The sequence below is a fragment of the Odocoileus virginianus genome, chromosome 34 (assembly GCF_023699985.2).
Source record: "Odocoileus virginianus isolate 20LAN1187 ecotype Illinois chromosome 34, Ovbor_1.2, whole genome shotgun sequence".
In the NCBI taxonomy this organism is placed as follows: domain Eukaryota; kingdom Metazoa; phylum Chordata; class Mammalia; order Artiodactyla; family Cervidae; genus Odocoileus; species Odocoileus virginianus.
In genome coordinates, this window is record NC_069707.1 from 31,393,872 (window position 1) to 31,416,249 (window position 22,378).

At 41.1% G+C, this 22,378-nt stretch overlaps 1 protein-coding gene and 1 non-coding gene across 3 annotated transcripts in view; one reads left to right on the forward strand and one right to left on the reverse strand.

The window, feature by feature from the left end:
* The first annotated feature begins 5,008 nt into the window (after positions 1 to 5,008).
* The window catches only part of MOXD1 (monooxygenase DBH like 1), an 87,833-nt gene continuing 70,463 nt past the window's right edge, over positions 5,009 to 22,378 (forward strand). The window contains exon 1 of one of the 2 annotated variants that reach the window (XM_070461404.1): positions 5,009 to 5,357. In XM_070461404.1, the coding sequence (XP_070317505.1) occupies positions 5,094 to 5,357 (264 nt within the window). In that variant the 5' untranslated portion in view covers positions 5,009 to 5,093. Of the gene's footprint in view, positions 5,358 to 9,564; positions 9,670 to 22,378 lie in introns of those variants that run through there. The other variant, XM_070461405.1, reaches the window with a different exon arrangement.
* LOC139033064 (U6 spliceosomal RNA) lies at positions 17,260 to 17,366 on the reverse strand. The gene has a single exon (XR_011485701.1). It is a non-coding gene; the product is annotated as a U6 spliceosomal RNA (small nuclear RNA).

The following is a 22,378-nucleotide window of genomic DNA, read 5'->3' on the forward strand; positions in this document are numbered from 1 at the left end:
AACGTACACATTTTCATTTTTTATTTAAGTATTGACTAGAGAAGGCCTTCCCAGGGGGTTCAGTCGTAAAGAATCCACCTGCTGATGCAGGAGACACAAGACACGGGTTGGATCCCTGTGTTGGGAAGATCTCCCAGAAAAGACAATGGCAACCCACTCCAGTATTCTTGCCTGGAGAATCCCATGGACAGAGGAGCCTGATGGGCTACATACAGTCCATGGGGTCACAAAGAATCAGGCAGGCAAAACTGAGTGACTAACACTTTCACTTTATAATACTATAGGCTAAGTGCTTATATAAATCAGTTTCTCCCCTACCACTTTATGGATATACACCATGGTTACGTATAAAGGTAAATTCTAAAAGATGGTCATTAGTGATAAAAGCGAGTAATTTTTTTATACTTTTATGCATTTATGGATTTAAGTTTCTGATTGCATTGGGTTTGTTGCTGTGCAGGCTTTTCTTTAGCTGTGGCGAGCGGGGGGCTGCTCTTCACCGCAGTGCGCAGGCTTCTCATTGTGGTAGCTTCTCTTGTGGAGCACTGGGCTCCATGTGAGCACTGGGCTCCATGGCTCACAGGCTTCGGTAGTTGCAGCCCATGGGCTCAGTACTTGTGGGTCCCGGGCTCTAGAGCACAGGCCCGGTAGCTGTGGCTCATGGGTTTAGTTGCTTCATGGTATGTGAAATTTTCGCAGACCAGGGAATGGAACCCATGTCTCCTGCATCGGCAGGCGCATTCTCTACTACTGAACCATCAGGGAAGCCCCAAGTGTGATTTTTTTTTTTTCTCTTCTAAGAACATTCTATTACTTTTCTAGTTGAAACAGTTTTATTTTAGAGCACAGTTTATAGACAATACCAAAATACAGATTTTGCAAACAGAAAGCAGTTTGCTTGTTGTTGTCTTCATATGGAAGAGCCTAAAAGTGATTTTTCAATCCCAACTGGCACTTATTTTCAAAGTAAGCTCAAGAACTCAATGAAAGCCATTTCAGTTGTTTAATAATGAAAGTAAAGGCACTATGGCCTCACCTTCTTCACCCACACTACTGTCATCATTAGTATCATCCATTATTAAAATAAAGAATATAATATTGGGCTAATAGCAGATCATGGCATCTTGCTTGTGTGAAAAATAACAGGCCAACTGAAAGTTTTGTGATGATGACATAGTGGCTTTAAAAATTATTTTTTTGTTGTTGAATATGAGGTGAGAGCTAGGGAAAGTATATAGTTTAAGAAAAAGAAAAAGAAAGTTCTATTTTTGGCTTTTCTACCACTGACTCACAGTGTTAACTTGAACCAGTGACCAACTTTTGTGTATTAACTAAGCCTATCCACACAAGAGGCTTAGTGAATAGACAAAAATGAGAAAATGCTTCAGCTTCCCTATTTGAGGGCTGGAGAACTGCTGAGATCACTTATATAAATATTTTTCTTTGAGCTCCCTAGAAGACAGGAACTTTATAAATATTTAGTCTTATTGTTGTACCTTAGGTACAAGTAGACAGGAAAATTATGATACTCCCATATTTAACTAAGAAATAACCTAGTTCAGACAATCCTGGTTCATACCAAGGACTTTGCACTGGCTTGTTAGGGTCTCTTGAGCTTTCATTTTTCCATCCCCCCCTCCCCCCCCCCCGCCCCTTGCAGTTGACAAATATGGAAATATAAATAAACCTTCCACAGCAGCGAGGGTTCCAAGGTAAGGAAGCCCAGCATGGATTCTGTCACACTGGCTGATGGCAAACTGTGTATCAGAATGGGTGAGGATTCAAAATAAACATCTCATTTAAAATTCCTGATTGAAAAGTGTGAGAAAATGACTCATTTTTAAGAATGAGTAATTTGGTTGAATGTACTGAACTCAAGTCAGACCTCACTGAATCTCTTTTCTGTTTCTTTTTCAGATACATGTGTGTAGAGAAGAAACCTAAAAAAAATGTGACTGGAACTGGCATGCTTAGAGTCATTCATTATTTCAAGTGGAGTTTTGCAAAATTAATTCACCTGTTTCTTTGCAAATTCCTTTTCAACAGGCTCTTCCTTCAATGTTTTAATGGCACTAGGTTCTGGAATGATGTTCTTGGAATGCATACAAGGGTTATTTTTGGATGGCGGAATTTCAGGTGATTTTTTTAAAGTTTGCTTTCTTACTCATATTTTCCTGTATTTCCTGACCTTTAGCTTTAAATAAGAAAGAAGTATTATTTTTACAAAAACAATGGTGAATAAATAAATTTGAAACCCCTTGCTACTGATTTTACTCTCTTCTTGGCCATATATCCTGAGTTTTTAATGGAGCAGTGCTTTCTTCCTGCTCTCTTTAAGGATTTAAAACAAGCAGTTGTACAGTAATTAATTTCCAACTGGGAAACAGAGTTTATGAAATTGAATGGGGAGATAATTTTGATCCAGGAAACCCACGCAGCGTATAAAGCACACTTAGATAAAATTGTCTCTTTTGTCTTCATTTACTGGGGTAATTCAGCCAAGGCAGAATGGATCTCTTAAAGCTAAATTATGCTAATAATGTTCTGTTGATCTAATCTCAAGATGATTCTATTAATTTTAATAGTTCTTGAGCACTCAGCATGCTTTAGATGCAATGCCAGTTACAGACAAGCAACAGGCAATAATTTCACATTCAACAATCTTACTTGATGAAAGAATAAAACCATTTATTTTTGTGTATCCATGTGTGGTCATCTCTTCTATTTTTGCCTTAATACCAGGGCAGAGCAGAGCATTTGATCACATCTAGGGGGCCAAGCTTTCCCTCCACAGCCTATCTTTGTTAAGAGGATGCTTCCAGAAGGATCTGAAATGCATCTATTTATTCTTTCTACAATTATTTATTAAGCACTTATTGCAAGGTGGTCCATATTTTGGGCAATGGGTTAGAATAAGGAACCAGAATCTGTTTCTGATCTAAAAGGCTGTTGAAGGAAACTGTCTACAAACAGACACTGAAATGTTAGGAGTACCATCATGAGGTCTGAAGCGAACATTCCATGGACATCACTACCACTGTGTAAGGGTCAACGCAATCTGATGGAAATGTGGGAAGGAGGATTAGAAAATACTTCAAAGAATGGAGAGAAGAAAAGGCAAGTGTGGCAGAGCATGAGCAATCTGAAAAGGCAGAGTGATGGGAGACAGCGGGGCTCTCTTTTAGGATTCTAGAGGCAATTTTTATGTGTCCTTCGAGTGGGAAATGAGTGGGTGATATGAGAGTGATTGATGGAAGGTAAAGCCAGAACAATAAACAGAGATCAGACTCTAGATGTGAATTTGGAATTTATCTAACACTCCTCCCCCCACCGAGGAAGTAGATGTAACCACATGTTCCAGGCTCCTCTATGCTAGGAATAAAAAGTAGGGTCACCAGAGAGGAAGTTTGCCTTTGATCATTCTGGAATGACATAGCTCCGTTGCAGTCCCTGTGTTTCATGCAGCACCGAGATTGGCTCTTCTTGGTCTCTGCGCCCACCATTTGTTCCTCCCTGCATACTCCTCTCCTCTTCCTGGCTAGAGCCACAGCAATAACCACACCCCTGTTCTTGTAAAATCTCAGTTCTAAGGAGGAAATTATTAGTTTGCTGAAGTTGATGCTGCTGCCTCGGATGTCTGCCCAGGGAGCTACTGTGGCTGCTCTCAACGGCTCAGTTCCTTTAAGTCTTCACAGGCTCTTATTTCTTGCCTTGTCCCAAGGTTTGAACACCACTCTTCTCTGGGCTATTGTCATTGGCTAAACCTAGAGATTTCTGTCCCCTCTCTCTTTGGGATGAGTCCCTTCTCAAGCAATTCCTTGAACTCCCTGGTAAGCAGATCTGCAGGAAGGCTGCCTTCTGGAATTAGTCAAATATGCCTGAATCTTTGGGAGAGCACAGTTCTGATGCAGAGCACAGTTCTGATGCATGCTGGTAACTCTGGGAAAGTCACGGGAAAAGGAGCGGGAAGAGAAAACAAGAGCAAGAAAAAACAGGCTGAAACCTGACTCTAAGAGAGAAAGTAGGCAGCTTGTGTGGGGCTTCCAAATGCAGGGCAAACAGCACCGTGTATATTCTTCTTGCCCATGCTGTTCTCATCTGCTATCTGCTCTTATTTTTATATTCTGTTTTATTTGTATCTTGTGAGCCACCTTAGAACGTTTTCTGAAACATGGCAGAATATAAATAAATGAATAAATAAAGAAGGTAATTTGCAGTTACACTGAGTAATTAGCATTCTGAAGGCAGGAGTGATGTGGGTAAAAGTGGAGGCAAAAACACTTTTTGACAAACACGAATATGACCAGAACTTGAAATAGGAAGACTTCAAATTAAACTCCCAAATGATGCTTCAACCTTGACCTACTCTGCTAATGACTGAGTATTTTGGCAGAATTTGTCAAAACCAAACCAAATCAAACAAAAACAAGGCATAACGAGGCAAGCGTCAGGTCACTGACTCGCGGCGTCAGGAACCAAAAGAGCTGAAGGAGGTGAACGGTGGGATTAAGGGCATCGCTGGTTACAATGGTTTCCCATGCAGCGAATATCGAGATGTTAAGCAGTTACCCTGGACGGGACTTTCTCTTGCTTGCTGCCCATCAAACCCAGGATTAGCCCTCTGATTACTCAGGTCCTCGCCTCCTCTGCTGAACTGAGTTTGCCCTCCCTCAGCAATCTCTGATTCTCTCCCGGGATCCCCGCCCTCTGTTCCCCGCGACGGGCCCACACTGCCCAGGCAAGCGCTAGGACTCCGCGCTCCTTTCTGCTGACCCCCGGCCCTCGGCTTCTGCCTCCTCCTCTCCTCTTCCAGGACGCCCGTCCCTGCGCTCCCCGCCGAGTCCGACCTCGGGGACCAAGTCGGGGGCGCGGGGCGGCAGGTGGATGGGCCGGAAGGGCGGGTCGCGGAGGGAGTCGGCGGGAGTCCGCCCGCGGACGGCGCGGGGCTGGGAGGCAGAGCGGGACTGCGGCCCCTCCCGGCGGGCGGGCCGGGGGGCGGTCCCAGGCCGTCCGCTCGCGCCGCCGCTCCGCGTGCGCCCTCCGCGCTCCAGTCGGCGGGAGCCCAGGTGCCGGTGGGCTGGACGCGCCCGAGGATGTGCGGCTGGCCGCTGCTCCTGCTCTGGGGGCTGCTCCCCCGCGCGGCGGCGGGGGGCTCGGGCTGGCCCTTCCCGCACCGCACGCTCCTCGACTCCGAGGGCAAGTACTGGCTGAGCTGGGGCCCGCGGGGCGGCCGGCTCGCCTTCCGCCTCGAGGTGCGGACCGCCGGCTACGTGGGCTTCGGCTTCTCGCCCACCGGGGCCATGGCCGAGGCCGACATCGTCGTGGGCGGGGTGGCCCGCGGGCGGCCCTACCTCCAGGTAAGCGCGAACAGACCCTCCTGCAGCCGCCCCGCCGAGCCCCCCGGCCGGTCCGGATTCCCGGCAGGCCGGCGCGGTTGGGGGGCGCCCCGGGCCACCCGGCTTTCTCTCCGGCGGAGGCTGGCCGCCCTCGCCCCCGTGGCTCCTCAGCCCCAGCCCGTCTTCCGCTACCCTTGCGATCCGCTCTGGCACCCCGGATCCCAAGGCCCCTGGGGCTGGACTCCCCAGCTCCGCCGCCGGGCCCCCGGCAAGCTGAACGAGGTAACCCGAGGCAGCTTTCCGTCTCTGAACACTTTCCTGTCCAGCGCCCCACTCAGTACACGCCCCACGTGCACACCTGCCCCGCACCACCCGTCATCCCTGATGGTTGAGAGGGACCCCGGCTTTGGGGATCTACGGACGGCTCTCGGGGTTGAAGGGACAGGAGAGATTTGGCATTTGCTGTCTGGAATCGCGGATCTCAGAAGGCTTTTCTGTAGCTTCCCAACTCTGGGGCTGGGTCAGCTACCTCATGCCAGCAATGAATGAAAGGTCCCCAAGAATCCTCAGGAACTTGCTATTGGGAGCTATTTAGGAAACTGCGAAAAACTACAAAACCTGAAGTCTTCAGGCAAAACCCCATCCGTTTCACTTACTTTCAGTTCAGTTCAGTCGCTCAGTCGTGTCCGACTCTTTGCGACCCCATGGACTGTACGCCAGGCTTCCCTGACCATCACCAACTCCTGTAACTTACTCAAACTCCTGTCCATCGAGTCGGTGATGCCACTTACTTTATTTAATAGCTAACAAAACTAAATTGACAGCTACCGTTTTGCTTTGACAGAGCCAGAGTAGAGTCGTTGCCCGTTCACATCTATTTTAATGAATAGGAAAAAAATTTAAAAAAAGAATTGAGATGATCGGAATGATTAGATGCTCAGGTTCTTGGACATTTTTGTCTGTTTGACTTTGACCAACATTTGAACACTTCTCCACTATGATGTAATATCGTGGTGAATATAGTGTTGCTTATCAAAGTTCATCCAAAATTACTGCCCTTTGCCAAAAGTCTCTTAATCCATATGAAAGCTAGTTCTTCTATGTATTAAGGCTTTGATGATATTAAAATCGATGCACCTGATGGATTCCAAAGAGCATTTCTCAGTAATTTTATTTCTAACGTCTAAGCTTGATTGCCACGATGTTCTGCCATCAATTTTTAATGCTAATTCTGGCAATGAGCTATTAACTCTGGCTAGAAATTTTTAAAATGACAGCAATAAAAACTTTAAAACCATTCTGTTGTCTATTTTTTCACAAATTAGTCTTTTCCTCCCCCAAATAAGCACAACTGCAATAAAGTAAAGTTTTATGAGAGTTACACTGTTGAAGTCATTGATGTATAAATTTACTCCTCCTGCAGCATCTCAGACATTAAATTTGTAAACCAAGAATTTGACTCCAAAGACAGGCCTCACTAGCTGAGTAACTAGCTCTCTTCTGATATGAAGTAAACAGTAAACTAATTTATTGAGCCACATCTTTTTGCTTGTCTATTTTTTATCTTAGGATGGGCAGGATCAAATGCCCCTTAACTATCCTTAAATGTTTTGTTGAAGGGAGCATGGAAAGTCTTACTTTAGTGATATGATAAAACATGTATACTTTAAAGATAACTTGATATTGTTTTTCTCAGAGTAGCGTTTCTAGAAAGCCCATCCAGTTTGATATCAAATGAAAGACTAAGAGCAGAATTCTGTTTCAACATGCTATAAGGGGCACACCGCAAACATAGTTTGTTAAACTACAGTATTTCCACACTGCGGGTAGCTCTTTGTAAAGATCACATAAGAACTAATTAAGTGCCCTTTAGATGGGTTTTGAAATGTTGAACTTAAAGTAACTGCTGAACACATAACACTGTTCAGTAAGCCTTGGATATGGACCTTTCCCCAATATATTTAATGAGCAAGAAGTAGAACTTTCCTCTCTATTTTTATTCCTAAGGAAATGGAATTTTTATTTTCATGTATAAAGGATTGTCATTTTCTCAGTTGACCGACATCCTTTACTACTCCATTTTTTTTAAGCACTGGTGGAGAATTTGCATGCCAGTGCAGGAAATTCGAGAGACTGGTTCGATCCTCTGGGTCAGGAAGATCCCCTGGAGTAGGAAATGGCAAGCCACTCCAGTATTGTTCCCTAGGGAGTCCCATGGACACAGAAGCCTGGGGCTTCAGTCTGTGGGGTTGCAAAGTGTTGGACACAACTGAACACATACACAGCACAGCCCAGCCCACTCATTTTAGGACCTATAATATACAATAAAAATTATGCTTGGCAGTTAAGTAGAAAGAAAATTTATTAAAAATCTTTTTAACAAAATGAAAGACCCCAGACACTAAAAATAAAAAGAAATGTATCAATTCCAGCTGGATCATCCAGGTTGGGAGATTCCATTTTCCAACACTTGAAATTGTGTCTTCTCCCAAAAGCTACTAATTTGAGATTCTTTGTACAGTGAGTGGTATCTTCAGTGCTACCAAAAGGTAAATAAAGTTCTTAAACATTGTGTATGTGATTCCATTAGGAAACTTTGATTTTCATGTAATTTTACTTCCAGTGAGAACAAACTTTGCATGAAACAATACAACAAAAAGCATTGCTTCTGGGGCAATGGCATTAAACTGAATGATGACTGATGACAACCTAAGTTGATGTCCAAGTCACCTTCCCTTGTGGCTACTTTCCATATGTATTATTTCATTCTTTCTTATTTAATTAGAACACTTCACCTTTAGGTATTTTATTGTTATTCTGACTTTTATTTTTTCTGATGACACTAAGACTCTTCAATAGAATTTTAACTCCTGGATAACTATGTAAGACTAAATCCCAACCAGCCAGGCAGAGAATTGTTGGTGAATGTCATAAACCCAAATCCATACAGAGGTCAGGAAGCAAATGTAAAACAGTGAGGAGACTCGAGTGGAAATGGCAGCATTGTGATGCAGAAGAGTAGAGGGGATGGAAGAAGCCCCAGTTTTCGCATGTGAATTACTGTTGTGTGGGAATGCAAATCAAGTATTGCCAGATCTTCTGTTTGTTTGTTTTTTGAGAGAAAACAGATGTGTGTGTGTGTGTGTGTGTGTGTGTGTGTACAAATCTATACAAATCTGATTAGTAAATAGCAGCCACAATTTAAGTTTGTATAACACACCCTGTTTTGCATGTATACACACATAATTTCAGTTGAGATATATCCCGTGGACAGCTTGATCTGGGACCAAGAGGGAAAAAGCTAAAGTGAATAAAGAATCAACCCAAATTATGAAAACTGGTGAAAGGCTGACAGGCAGTTTCCAATTCTCTTCAGGCCCCATTTATTCTGTGTTAGGAAATGTTCAGTGTTGGAGGGGACCTTGCCCCTCTTTTGGTTATCTATCACTGTGTAATAAACGACCCCCAAACATGGTGGTTGGTTTTGCTCACAAAGCTACTATTTGAGCAGGGCTTGGTGGTGCCAGGTCTTCTTTGCTTCACTTGGTGTCCACTCCAGGGTGAGTCACTGAATCATCTGGAGGCTCTCTCACTGGTTTTTCTGACTGGTGGCTGAGGCTGGCTGTTGGCTGGACCGCCCCAGGTACTGCGGTGGGAGCGTGGCCTGTCCATGCAGCTGCCCGCCTTCCTCCCAACAGTGGCTGAGTCCCAGCAGTGAACATCTCAAGAGGCCCAAGTAGAAACTGTGTGGCCCTTTATCATTTAGCCTTGGAGTCCTGGACTGTGTCTTTTGCTGTGGTCCCAGTGCCTCTGGATTCAAGAGGAAATGTAGATACCACCTCAACATCCCACGGTGAGGAGGTCACATGGGAGGAGAAAATATTAGTGTGGCCATCTTTGCAAAATCCATGCAACCACACTCATTCTCGCCAACCTGTCAATCTCCCTTCAACCACCACTTCGAGTACCTATTACCGTGTATCCACTCTCTCTACACTGCTGAGATGGGGAGGCAAGCGTTTACTTAGTCACCTCTTTTTTTACTCCCTCATGCTTACACACACACACACACACCACTCACAAGAAGTTAGTGAATAGTTGTCTTCCTCGTCCACACTCTTTCCACCCTCCCCCCGCCCCCCAAAAAGAGTTCTAAACCCCTGGCAACCCTAGATTTGTCAGTGGTTGCGTCACTAATTCAGGACTGGACCCAATGAGACTACCTCCAGGGGGCAGTGCGACATTTGCTTGTAGATGGAAATATCAGGTTTTGATTCCGTTGCCTCAAGGCAGTATACTGGCTTGGACACTCTTAAGACTACGCTGAGATGAGGTATTATGGAACTTGGCCTGCCCTTTTTGTAATCCTCCCACTCCGGAGCAGATGTTTCTTTAAAGGGCGTGTAACCAGGTACCATCAAAACGGGAAAGAAGAGAAACGTGATTGTGGAGTAAAGCAGGTCCCCGGGTGAGTTGTTCAGGTGGGGACCTGGTCCTCCTGGGATGATGCTGAGGTTGGCCTCCAGACGCTGTGTTTAGTTGCCAGGGGTGGGGGTGAGAAGCCGTCTTTCCTCTCGCCTTGGCTTTGGAAAGCCTCCCTCTTCTGTCTCAGTGAATTAACTCAGTGCTTACTTCCCGGATGGATTCTGTCCTCTTGTACTTTGCCCCTTTCTGACACAGAGCAATCCCACCCCCATCCAAGCCACTTAGCAACTCTTGAGTCGCCATTTGGGGGAAGTAATCCGGGTTGATGAATGCCTAGTTTGTGCGAGTTGGCGGAGAGGGCAGCATTGTCAGATGTGCCCGTTGAAATCTGCACAAAAATGAATTCACTCGTCCTTTGGGGGTGTAAATTGCTGGGGAATGGAGGCAGAAACCGATGTCATCATTTGTTACAACCTCGCTGGTTGGCTGTCGCCACCGAAACTTTGCTGTGATGAGGAGTCTCTTCAGCAGCGGGGTAATTGCTGCCGGGCTGCTTGCTGAGGAAGTGCTGGGAAATTGTGCTGTGATTTGGAATCACAGAAAGCAGTGAGCATTCTTTGTGGTTAACGATGTGCTTCTTTTAAGTGCACCGCAGCCAACGGCAACAAAGAAATGTTTGGAAAGCAAATTGAAAAGCTGTAAGGGGAAGACGAAGAGAGTATACAACCCTGACACAGATCAGCTGGGGCTTTGTTAAGAGGTATTTATAAATCTTCAGGTTATGCCCTGCCTCCTGCTCCCTCTTTGCCAGTTTCCAGATGACAAGGGAAGCTCCGCTCCAAGCTTCATGTTTGGTGTATTAGTAGGAAGTCCACATGCGCCAATGTAAGCGGGGACCAGGAATCACCAGGATGCTCTTCAGCTGTGTGGTCTCCCGGATGGAGCAAAAGATTTCAAGAAGCCAGCCCGAGGAGAAAGGACTAAGAGCCAGGAGAACAATGCACCTGAATTGACCGTCAAAGTTCAAGGCTTCAGGCGACCAACCGCCTATTTCTGGATTCTTGGAAAGAAAGCCAAGAGTCCATCCACTTCAAAGAAACTGAATGGTGGTTTATTGATTCATCATTCGTAATAGAGCCCTGTTAAAAGAGAGTTGCTGGCCAAAAGAATGAATTCATTATATATCATCTTGTTTCTGGAAATGTTTGATCTGTATGTAAAACAAACAAACAACTCTGCCTAAGGATGCCTCGTAATGTGGCTTATTGTAACTTTTAAAAGATAATTAGTACAGAACTTTTAAACAGAGAATTATTTCTCTAGAAAACCTCTTCTCCACTTCTGTCTTTTTTTAACCTGTTAAATTCTGGAGTAGACCAAAAATAAAGAAAAGCTTCGCCTAAGGACAGCATATAGTATGCACAGAAGCAGGAAATTCTGCAAAAATAAGGAAGCTTCAAATGTATTAATTTTTGTTAACAGTAAAAATGGGATTATATATGAGTGCTATGCAAATAATGTATAGTTCAAATTTAATTTACTATTGAGGTCTTTTGTATTCAACTAATGTAGCCAAATATTATGATAAATCTTTAAACAATGTTTGGTTTTACAAGTTGAATATTGATATTTTGGGCACTTACTTGTTGCTCTTCAGAGCTCAGAGTTCAGTTGATCCCCCTTAAATTTCCTAACTCTCCCACCTGAATTTAACAGTTAAGAAACTGGGCCTGACGTACCTATTCTGTGACCTGTTGGAAGCCATATAGATCAGTGGTCTGGATTCATTTCCTCTTGGTCCTGGTTTGATGTTCTTTCTTCTGCAGGCAGCTGGTGACTTATATAAAAACATTCCAATTTTCTTCCTCAATAGTGAAAGAACATGTTAATAAAAAGCAGTTTTAAAAAGATTGGTAAAATAAAATCATAGTATTTCTCTTACTATTTTTGTTGTACAAATGCCATAGATATATATTTCTGTAATGTGATTTTTCATTCATAGAGTTCTTAATATATGCCATACATTATAGCCCTTCAAGTGTGTTATCTCATGTAATTCTCACAATAGCCCTATGAGGTCAATATCTTATTTCTCCTATTTTGTAAACGTATAAATTTGAGGTTCCAGGCCATACAGCATGGGGATCATTTGTGAGTTTCACATGACTGTTTTAGTAAAGTACTCACTGATAATGTTGGAATGTTCATTCATTCATTCAACCAATATTGATTAAAGGTTTATTGAACAGTTCTAGATCCTGGGGACATAGCATTGACCGAGAGGAAATCAGTGGTCTCATGGAGCTCCCATTTTGATGGGGGGTAAACAAATAAGCAAGAAAAATATCAAAAAGTGATAAGTGTGTGCAGAGGTTTAAAATTGGGTGATATGATAAGGGGCAGTGGTGTGGCTATTTCAGATTGGGAGGCTTACACTTAAAACATGAAGGAAAACAAGTGTCCAAAGTTTTAAATGTTGTCTTTCAAGATTAACCATAGCATTTACCATTCAAAGTATTATATACTATGAGGAAGATTATCTGGCATGGGCTTCAAAGGACTTGGTAGACATTGGCTATTGGAGTCTGCCTACGTGGAAGAAATATAATTAAAGTGTCTGAACCGCCTGAGCTCTCTTTTCTGTTTCTGTAGCCTTGTTACACACTTGTTTAGTAAGCTCAGCTAGAGTCTTTCAGGCTTTGATCTAGAGAATCAGTGATTTTATAGGAGTTTCTTTCTTAATGCTAGGTGTGAATGCTTTTCTTTTATACTCTGCGTTCCTTCTCATCTTCAGTAACGTGAGAGAGCTAAAGGACTTTGAGAAGCTAGATCAACAAAACTACATGAGTCTGGGGAAGATTTCCATCTTTCAGGCAATTTGTAAACTAAAGCTTGAGAACCTCAGTTTCCTAGATACAACTAAATTGCTACTATTTTTTTTTCTCTCTAAAAACTTCATGCCCAGAAGCCCATTCATATAGGAAAACTCATGGTGGATGAAACCATGTCGAAGCAAGGCCTCCTGGTGTTTTGGACCTCCAAACCCCTTCAGACAGAGCCAAGATGGCAATGGCACATTGCACTCCACTGGTGAGCAGGCAGTGCTAATAGAGGACTGAGAACTGGGAAGATACTTCCCACATCAGAAATTCCGAAATTTGCACATTGGAATCACCTGGACATCTTTTAAAAATTTTAGCATCCAGTCATCCCCTCTCCCTCCTTCACACCATTAAATCACAGTCTCTAGAGGTCTACACAGGCCTTAGTGTATTTTAAAGTTTCTTAATTGATTCTGTGCAGTCAAGTTCAGGAACTACTGACCTTGTGTGGTCAGGCTCTTTGATCAGAATCAGGTAACTCCCATGTGGTCTGCCTACAGAAGCTTGGAAGATTCCAGAGTCTGGGCATGGAGATGCATTGCAGGATTCCCAACAAAGCAATTCAGAGTGACTGATGTTTGAAGCAAGGGTTAGCATGTGCTTGGATAGAGATTATTTTGTAAAGTAGAAAAGCCAAGTGGGTTTTTCTAGAATTGAAACACTTCTGAGATGTTTAACAAATGTGTCGATTGAAGTATTTTCTCAAAGTTACATGCTGAAATGAGAACAGCAATGGAAGAACTGTGGGTAGCGGTCTATTTTGAAATACTCTGAGCCAGAAATCTCCCTCCTCCTCATACCACCCCGCCATTCCTGCACACCTTTTGTCAGTTGGTACTAGCTGCTATATTCCTAAGCAACAGAAATATCTGCCCACACAAAGCCTAAAACTGGTAAGTTATATATGGTCACAGGGCATCAAAGGAATATTAATAAATGAAAGTCTCAGGTTAGTCTCAGCCTGCATGTAAGCCAAGAGATGTGTACTGCTCTCAAATCTTTTATTAGAATGAACAGTAACAAAATGACTCCTTTTGTATTTGGAAAAATTCTGAAGTGTATTTCTAGTTAGTGTAAAGTGTAAATAGATACTCTTTCCCTTCCCACTTTCACTTTCCAAGATTACTAATAAGCAGTGAAATGCCCTAAAGCTATAGTTGCATCAGGGAGAAGGAGGAAAAGGAGTTTGCGTAGTAGGTAATTAGTGTTTCCTTAGGGCGTGGATGGAACATCTACAAGCTGATGAGTGTCTCATCTTCCAGAAGAGGGTCCATTTGCCTGATGGGTCCTGACAGAATACCTGCTGAATAACTGCTGAGCAGTTAAGAGCAGGAAGCCCTGCTATGAGTCCCAACACTGCTTGCTGCTTATTCCTTGTGTGGCCCTAGGCCAACTCTTTAACCTTGCTCAGGTGACAGTTCCCCTTATGAAGAAGGAAACTATATCTACCCATGGCATTTTTGTGAGGACTCAATGAAATAGGCAGTTAAAGCTCTTAGTAGAGTAACAAGGTTTTGTTAGAATGAGTCCATCACTTAGTGAAATATCACAACTGTCAGATGATTGTGTGCATGTGTGTATGTTCAGTCACTCAATTGTGTCTGACTCATTGCAACACCATGGACTGTAGTCTGCCAGGCTCCTCTGTCTGTGGGATTTCTCAAGCAAGGATACTGGAGTGGGTTGCCATTTCCTGCTCCAGGGGATCTTCCCGACCCAGGGATCGAACCTATGTCTCCTGCATTGATGGGTGAATTCTTTACTACTGTGCCACCTGGGAAGTCCTTATCAGATGATTAGAAAAAGAAAGTAGAAAGTGAAGTCACTCTGTCGTGTCCGACTCTTTGCGACCCCACGGACTGCATGGTCTACTAGGCTCCTCTGTCCATGGGATTTTCCAGGCAAGAGTACTGGAGTGGGTTGCCATTTCCATGGAGACAAATGTCCCAGATTTTCAGCTTGGAGAAAAAATATCTACTAAGGGAAGAGTTAGGGGAGGTTGAGAGTCATTTGTGAAAACTCAAGGACAAACTTTAAGCAACAGACTTGTGAATGCTTTGCCTGAAGCAATTGGTTTGTGACTAGATGTCAGCGTGCTTTCAATAAACACAAATTATACTGACAAGACTGCATTTTCTTTGGCATTTGACTTGCTGGACCTGTAGTTCGGCTAATAAATAAATGTTGTGTCAGAATGATACTAAGGTAATTGGCAGGTTTCATATGATGTCACTGTAGAAGATGGACTAATAAAATTGAATTAGTTATTGTAAATATTTAAACATCCATACCCATGTTGATAACAGACTGCCTATATTAGGCTACAGAATAAGGACTCAAAAGATAGCAATATATTAAAAGAGAAAAAGAAAACTAAAAGTTAAAAATTCAGTGAGAATACAAATAAACACTCAATTTAATGTTTAATTCTGTATGTACAAAGTGTGTAAAATTGGTCTTAATTGGAATTCATATCAGGTCTAAGTTGAACACATGAATGCAGTATTAGTCTATAAATAATACATTGAAATCAAGGGAAGTAATACAGACATTGTAGTCTATACTAGGCTAATCATTCCAGAAGATACCTTCTAGAATAACTTTTTAAAAGATGCATGAGTGACCTGGATTGTTCTAAAGGAGAATTATAAAGATGATTGAAATCTCTGGAAATTGGGCTACTGAGGCAATGGGAAACATCTGGCAATGTTTGGAGAAAGAACAGTTAGAAAACACATGATCTTTGCCTTGAAATAGTGGACAGCCTTCCTCAAGAAAGATGGATTAGATGCTGCCTATTAGGCCCCAGAGGAAGAAAGAAGACCCAATTAGTATATTTTAAAGATAGAATCTTTCAGATTAGTATAAGAAATACATTTATACCATCAGAGTTATTAAAATTAAATGAGTTGCAGTATTTCCCTGGCCGTCCAATGGTTAAGACTCCACACTTCCAATGCAGGGAGCACAGGTTCAATTCCTGGGAGGGGAACTAAGATCCGTTATGGAGCAGCATGGTGAACCAAAAAATAAGCTAAAATAAAATTGAATGAGTTGCCTTGTGAGGTTGATATTGAGCATTGTGATCCTCTCCTAAAAACATTTTTTTAAAGAAATCTTTTGGTGGTGATTATGATTAGGTGTCATATCTTTTTGCCTTTTCATACTGTTCATGGCGTTGTTGAAGAATTGATACTTCTGAACTGTGTGCTGGAGAAGACTTGAGATTCTCTTGGACAAAAAGGAGATCAAACCAGTCAATCCTAAAGGAAATTAGTTCTGAATATTCGTTGGAAGGACTGATGCTGAAGCTGAAACGCTAATACTTTGGCCACCTGATTCATTGAAAAGGACCCTGATGCTGGGAAAGATTGAAGGCAAAAGAAGAGGGCAGTGGAGGATGAGATGGTTGGATGGCATCACCAGCTCAGTGGATGTGAATTTGAGCAAACTCAGGGAGATGGTGAAGGACAGGGAAGCCTGGCGTGCTGCAGTCCGTGGGGCCCCAGAGCCGGACACAACTTAACTGAACACCACCACACGTGGGTTAGGTATGCTTCAGGCTGCCTTCCAACTTGAGTGTGATGCTGGAAACAACTTCACTCCACAGTCATACTTTTAGATTATTCAGAAATTAATAGAAGAGAAAACATTATCAACTATGAAACTATGTGGGGTTTTTCGCCACTTTATTTTTTTAAAGGAAGGATAATTGCTTTACAGAATTTTGTGGTTTTCTGTCATACATTAGCAAGAATCAGCCTTAGGTAACCTGTGTCACCTCCCTCCTGAACGTCCCTCCCATCCCCCTCCCCATCCCATCCTTCTAGATTGTCACAGAGTCCTTGTTTGAATTCCCAGAGTCATACATACATACATACATACATAGCCAAATTCCCCTTGGCTATCTATTTTACATATGGTAATGTAAATTTGCATGTTACTCTCCACACATCTCACCCTCTCCCTCCTCCCCCTTCCCACTCCATGACCATAGGTCTGTTCTCTATGTCTGTTTCTTCATTGCTGCCCTGAAAATAAATTCATCAGTACCATCTTTCTAGATTCCATATATAGGTGTCAGTATATGATATTTATATTTCTCTTTCTGACTTACTTCACTTTGTATAATAGACTCTAGGTTCGTCCACTTCATTAGAACTGACTCAAATGTGTTCCTTTTCATGGCTGAGAAGTATTCCATTGTATATATGTACCATAGCTTCCTTATCCATTCATCTGCTGATGGATATCTAGGTTGCTTCTATGTTCTAACTATTGTAAATAGTTCTGCAACAGACATTGGGGTACATGTGTCTTTTTCAGTTTTGGTTTCCTCAGGGTAGATGCCTAGGAGTGGGATTGCTGCTGGGTCATATGGTAGTTTTATTCCTAGTTTTTTAAGGAATCTCCATACTGTCTTGCATAGTGGCTGTATCAATTTACATTCCCACCAGCAATGCAAGAGGTTTCCCTTTTCTCCACACCCTCTCCAGAATTTATTGTTTGTAGACTTTTTGATGATGGCCATTCTGACTGGTGTGAGGTGGTATCTCATTGTGGTTTTGATTTGCATTTCTCTAATAATGAGCGATGTTGAGCATCTTTTCATGTGTAAAAATATGGAACGCTTCATGAATTTGCTTGTCATCCTTGTGCTGGGGCCATGCTAATCTTTTCTGTATTGTTCCAATTTTAGTATATGTGCTGCTGAAGTGAGCACCTCTATGTTGTTTTTTAACCTGCTTCAAGAAGTTCTCCTGTCTCTGTGGATAGGTGTGCAGTGAATCTTTACAATTATTGTGAGAGTATTTCATTTCTTTCCCTACTATATATTTCAGTATATTTGAATTATATTAGTGAATATATGTTAATCCTATATAGTGAATATATATTCATTCTGAAACCTAAAAAATGAAGAAAAAGGAAAAAGAGAGTGTTTTATGACTTGTAAATACTCAAAAGAATTTGGAGGGCTTTACGAGCCTTTATATTCAATGCTGACTATAAAATAAGTAAATTTCTGAAACTTGGTTGATGCGTTATTTTGTTCTAAAGACAGTCTATATGTACTCTGCCTCTAGACTTTCTCACCTGGGTGTCTAGATAGCATCTTAAACCTGCTCCTTCCCCAGCCTTTCCCATCTCAGTAAATGGTATCTCCTGGTAGCTTCTGTCAAAAATTAGGGGTCATCCTTTTTTCTTCTCCTTCCTTCATCCCACATATAAAACCTGTATTCAGGTCTATTGGTGCTTCCTCCAAACTAAATGTAAAACCTGCCTACCTCCCTTCGGTTTTATCACCATCACTCAAGCTTGAACCCCTTGGACCACTGCTTGATTCCTGGCTTCTGACCATAGCTCTTCTTTCTTCTCTTCATTTTTACACGGCAGCCTCAGTAACACACACACACACTCTCTCTCTCACACACACACATTTGCACACTAGGCACACATATGCATATTTTCACATCAATCAAAAGATGGCACTTGCTGCTTAAGGCTCAAATGACTGTATAAGGTCAGTATTAAATTTGAGCTCCCTATATTGATTTGTAAAGCATCATAACATTTGGGGCATCAGCTGATTCCTGCTGACCTCATTTTTCTGTTTGGGGCACTAGAGTTCAGTCAAACTGACGTTTATTTGCTTCACCAAACTGGGTAAACCTTGCCCCTGCCTCTTCCCCTTCTAGATCCTTTCCAACAGTGCTATCTCTTCCTGGACCTACTTCCTCCAGACTTTTCATTGGCTGGCTCCTAAATGTAGTTTATTTCTCAAAATAAGTCTCATTGTCTCAGTGGTGACTTTTCTGATGCCTCCACTCCAGGCTTTCCAATCCATCTCTAGAATCTCTGTATTATTTTCCTATAGGCCGTTATTGTCAAAATATTTTTGGTTATTTATTAAGTTCAAAAATTGTTCATTCTGCAACTACACTATCAGTTTGATGATGATAGGGACTTTGTCTTATAGTGTATACTGTACAGTCGTGTGCTCTCAGCCCTACCACAGGGACTGAAGAATATCAACCATGCAATAAAATATGTGTTGGAAAAAAGGAGAAGAAGGAAGGGAGGGAAGGAGGAAGGAGGGAAGACAGAAAAGAAGGAGGCTTCCCTTCAAAATTTATTCCCGGCATAAAGTGGTCACTGGAGAAGGAAATGGCAACCCACTCCAGTATTCTTGGCTAGAAAATCCCATGGACGGAGGAGCACGTTCAGCTACAGTCTAGGGGGCCGCAAAGAGTCTGACACAACCATGCAAGTCCACAAACTGGTCACAGAGAGTTAAGAGAAACCATCTAAAAAATTTTTTTAAACTTAAGATGATGAAATAGGGTGAAAGTAAAAATATGTCAATGGTAAAATCTGAAATTCTTTTTTTCATTGAAGTCTATTCTTAGAGATCAAGTCAAAGTTTTAATTTTACACTTTATCTGATAATTCTATAATGATAGCAAAGTATTAAATTTCTTTCCATGAAAGCTAAAATGAGATGATTGGCTGTGGGAGAAAAATCAGGATGTGTATTTTCAGAAGGTAGCTCTTAAAGAACAACCAAATTGCTCAGGTGGCCCCTCCCTGGAACTTAAGCTTACAGGGCTCCTGTTTTGGTATTCTGGCGGCTACTTAACAGATCACTTCTTAGAACTAGAGAGTTTCAGTTTTATCTGAAGTGGTTCCTGGAAGGCAGTCTCCTTCTGTTTTGACATTCCTCTTAAATTTCCAAGATTAGCAAAGAAATAACTTATTAAAATCAGCTTATACTGAAATCTGAAGATTATATTTGTATGGTTTGTTTATAGGGTTTTATGGTTTTTTAGGATCAAAGATTCCCTTGAACAAAAAATATCTATTATTATACTATCAGTATTACTAAAGCACCATAACACTTATTACAGAAATGGATATTACAAACAGAAATGTTTGAAGTAACAAGGCTTTTGTGATTTAGAAAAAGAAGAAAAACTACAAGCACCTGTTGAAGAAAATGATGACAGATGGTCACATTTTTCTCAAGGTTCCCCGTGCAGCTGTGCTTACGTTCAGTTCCCCAGGCTGAACTGGGGTTTATTCATATCTTTTATTACACCCGTGAGAGTTTTCACTTCATCCTGTTTAACACAGCCCCAGTCAAAGCTCTTTGCTGTTAAAGAGATTTTATTCAAGAGAGAAAAGACTGACAATGAGTGAGGACCAATTTCACATCTGCGTAATCATGTTTTTTAATGAGTTTGTAGCCATCCTGTGGATTATCAAGGCTAGCATTTTGGGTATGTTATCTTAGTTTGAAGGTGGCAGTCATTACTCTGGCTGTCATGCGAAATGATAATGCCAACTTTTGTTGTTGTTGGCTTAGCTTTACTATTACCACACAGCATTTTGAAATCTCAGTAATATGCTTCATTTATTTCAGAGCATAACCTGTGCATAAGGAAAAATATCCCATGAGAATATGTTTCAAGAGTAAGATTTTTATGACACAACTGCAGATATTTTTTATTGCCAAAGTCTAATTATCAAAGCAGATTTTCAAGGGTAAAGCTAATATTTTATGTTTAAAAAATATAAACAAGGTTAATATATGATTCATATAATAATCTTCGATAAAAACAAAAAATAAAGCCTCAATGATAATTCATATTGAAACTTATCTTTATGCAGATATTTGAGTTCAAATATGATTGAAATCCACATAAAATCATTTTCTAGGAAAATATTACTTTCACATTTCACTTTACAGCATTAGAAATGAATAAGTAGAAAGAATGACTTTTGCATAACAGTTTTTATATATTACATAATTAAAACATCTACATATTTTTATTCTTAAATGCTTACAAAATCTCTATAAAATCATGATTCTCTGAATCGTCCTCAACCCTCCTGCCCTCATAAAGTCAATTTTTAATGATTAATCAGAGCCTACTTTTATTTATCAGTATTTTATGTTATATTTATAATTTATAAGTATATTTGATATTTATATCATACAATGAGACTTTTACAGTGGCTGTGATTTTTATAATCAGACCATGACAATGAGAGTGCACTGTGATCAATATTCCTGCTTTTACATTAAAAGTCCTGGAATATCAAGCACTATAGCGAGATGGCTAAGGAATGGCCTTCACCATGGATGTACAGTGAAGCTACATCTGGCCCCATTTGCTAAATTGGATGAGGAGTGAGAGGGAGGAGAGCCATTTGTTTCTAATCCTAAAAGTGAAAATCAAATAGTAAAAATGATCTGGAAAATTTCCTTAAATATCCCGTAAGTACTATACTATCTGGTTTTGTGAAGATAAATTTCTAGGTCATGTTATCAGTATTCAAATTCTTGTTTGAATGTTATTCGATGTTGTACTGTCATACTCCATTTTTTCCCCTAGACGATGATGGTAACAAAGTAAGTATTCCATTTAATTACCCACTTGAAAACATTTATCCCTTTGTCAAACTGTCAGGAAACACTTGAACTCACTAAATACACTTTTTTTTTTTTTTGGTTTAGCCAATTCGAAGGACCCATTCTCAAGATTGTTCTCTTAGTGACTCGCTTTCTTTTCCTCCTTCCTTCTTCCTTTTTTCCTCTTTCTTCTCTCCTTTTTCCCTGCTAGAATAATTGAAGGATAAGAAATTTGAGACCCAGATTTTTTTTGCCCTTTTGTCTCCTCTTGACTCACTTAATTGTGCTTTTAAAGTTTGCCAGTATGCCATTCTTTTATTGTATAATATTGACATCATTGAGCCTGTGTTTAATTATAGTTCATATAGTTCATATAGTTCTTTGTATAGGCTGAAGGAAGGAGGTAGCCACTACTGGGGAATATTTTGCTCCTACTAAATCAGAGTATTCCTATACCACAAAGATAATGAATATTGGAGGCTCATAGGTTCTTTTAGTTTCAAAATTACCCCCTCATTTAGATTTATCAAAAGGAAAGGCAGGATGTTACTTTCAAAATTGCACATAATGTGTTTAATGACTCCCCAATATGCAAGTCACTCCATTAGGCTCTGAGGACATAAATTAACATTAGAAAATATGCTAAAATAGGAGTTCTCTTTCTCAAATCTGTTTTTTTTTTTTTTCTTTCTTTAAAATAGGTAGGGAATATCCCCTAGAGTAAGGATCTCAGTGAACCGTTGTGTGCATAAACTCTTTTTCTAAATGTCGATGTCAGTTCCATGAGATTCATGTCTGTTTAAGGGCTAGAAGGTCGTAACAGCCTTCCCAGATGTGTCTGCATCACAGGTCATGCAGACCCAAACTCATTCTAGTATCTGGTTAAATGCATTCCACATCAGGTCTTAAACATATGTAAATACAATTAAGAACAAGTGGGAAAATAATCTATTGCTCCCCTTTTTTTGTTTCATTCACAATGTAAACAACTTTTTTAAAGGTGTAAATTTATAACTGGATTAGCAAGATTAGGTGTCTATTTCTAGGCAATTACTACTGGTTAGAAATACCAAGGGAATATTTCATGCAAAGATGGGCACAATAAACGACAGAAATGGTATAGACTTAACAGAAGCAGAAGATATCAAGAAGAGGTGGCAAGAATACACAGAAGAATTATACAAAAAAGATTATAATGACACAGATAACCACGATGGTGTGATCACTTACCTAGAGCCAGACATCATGGAATGTGAAATCAAGTGAGCCTTAGGAAGCATCACTACAAAAAAATCTAGTGGAAGTGATGAAATTCCAGCTGA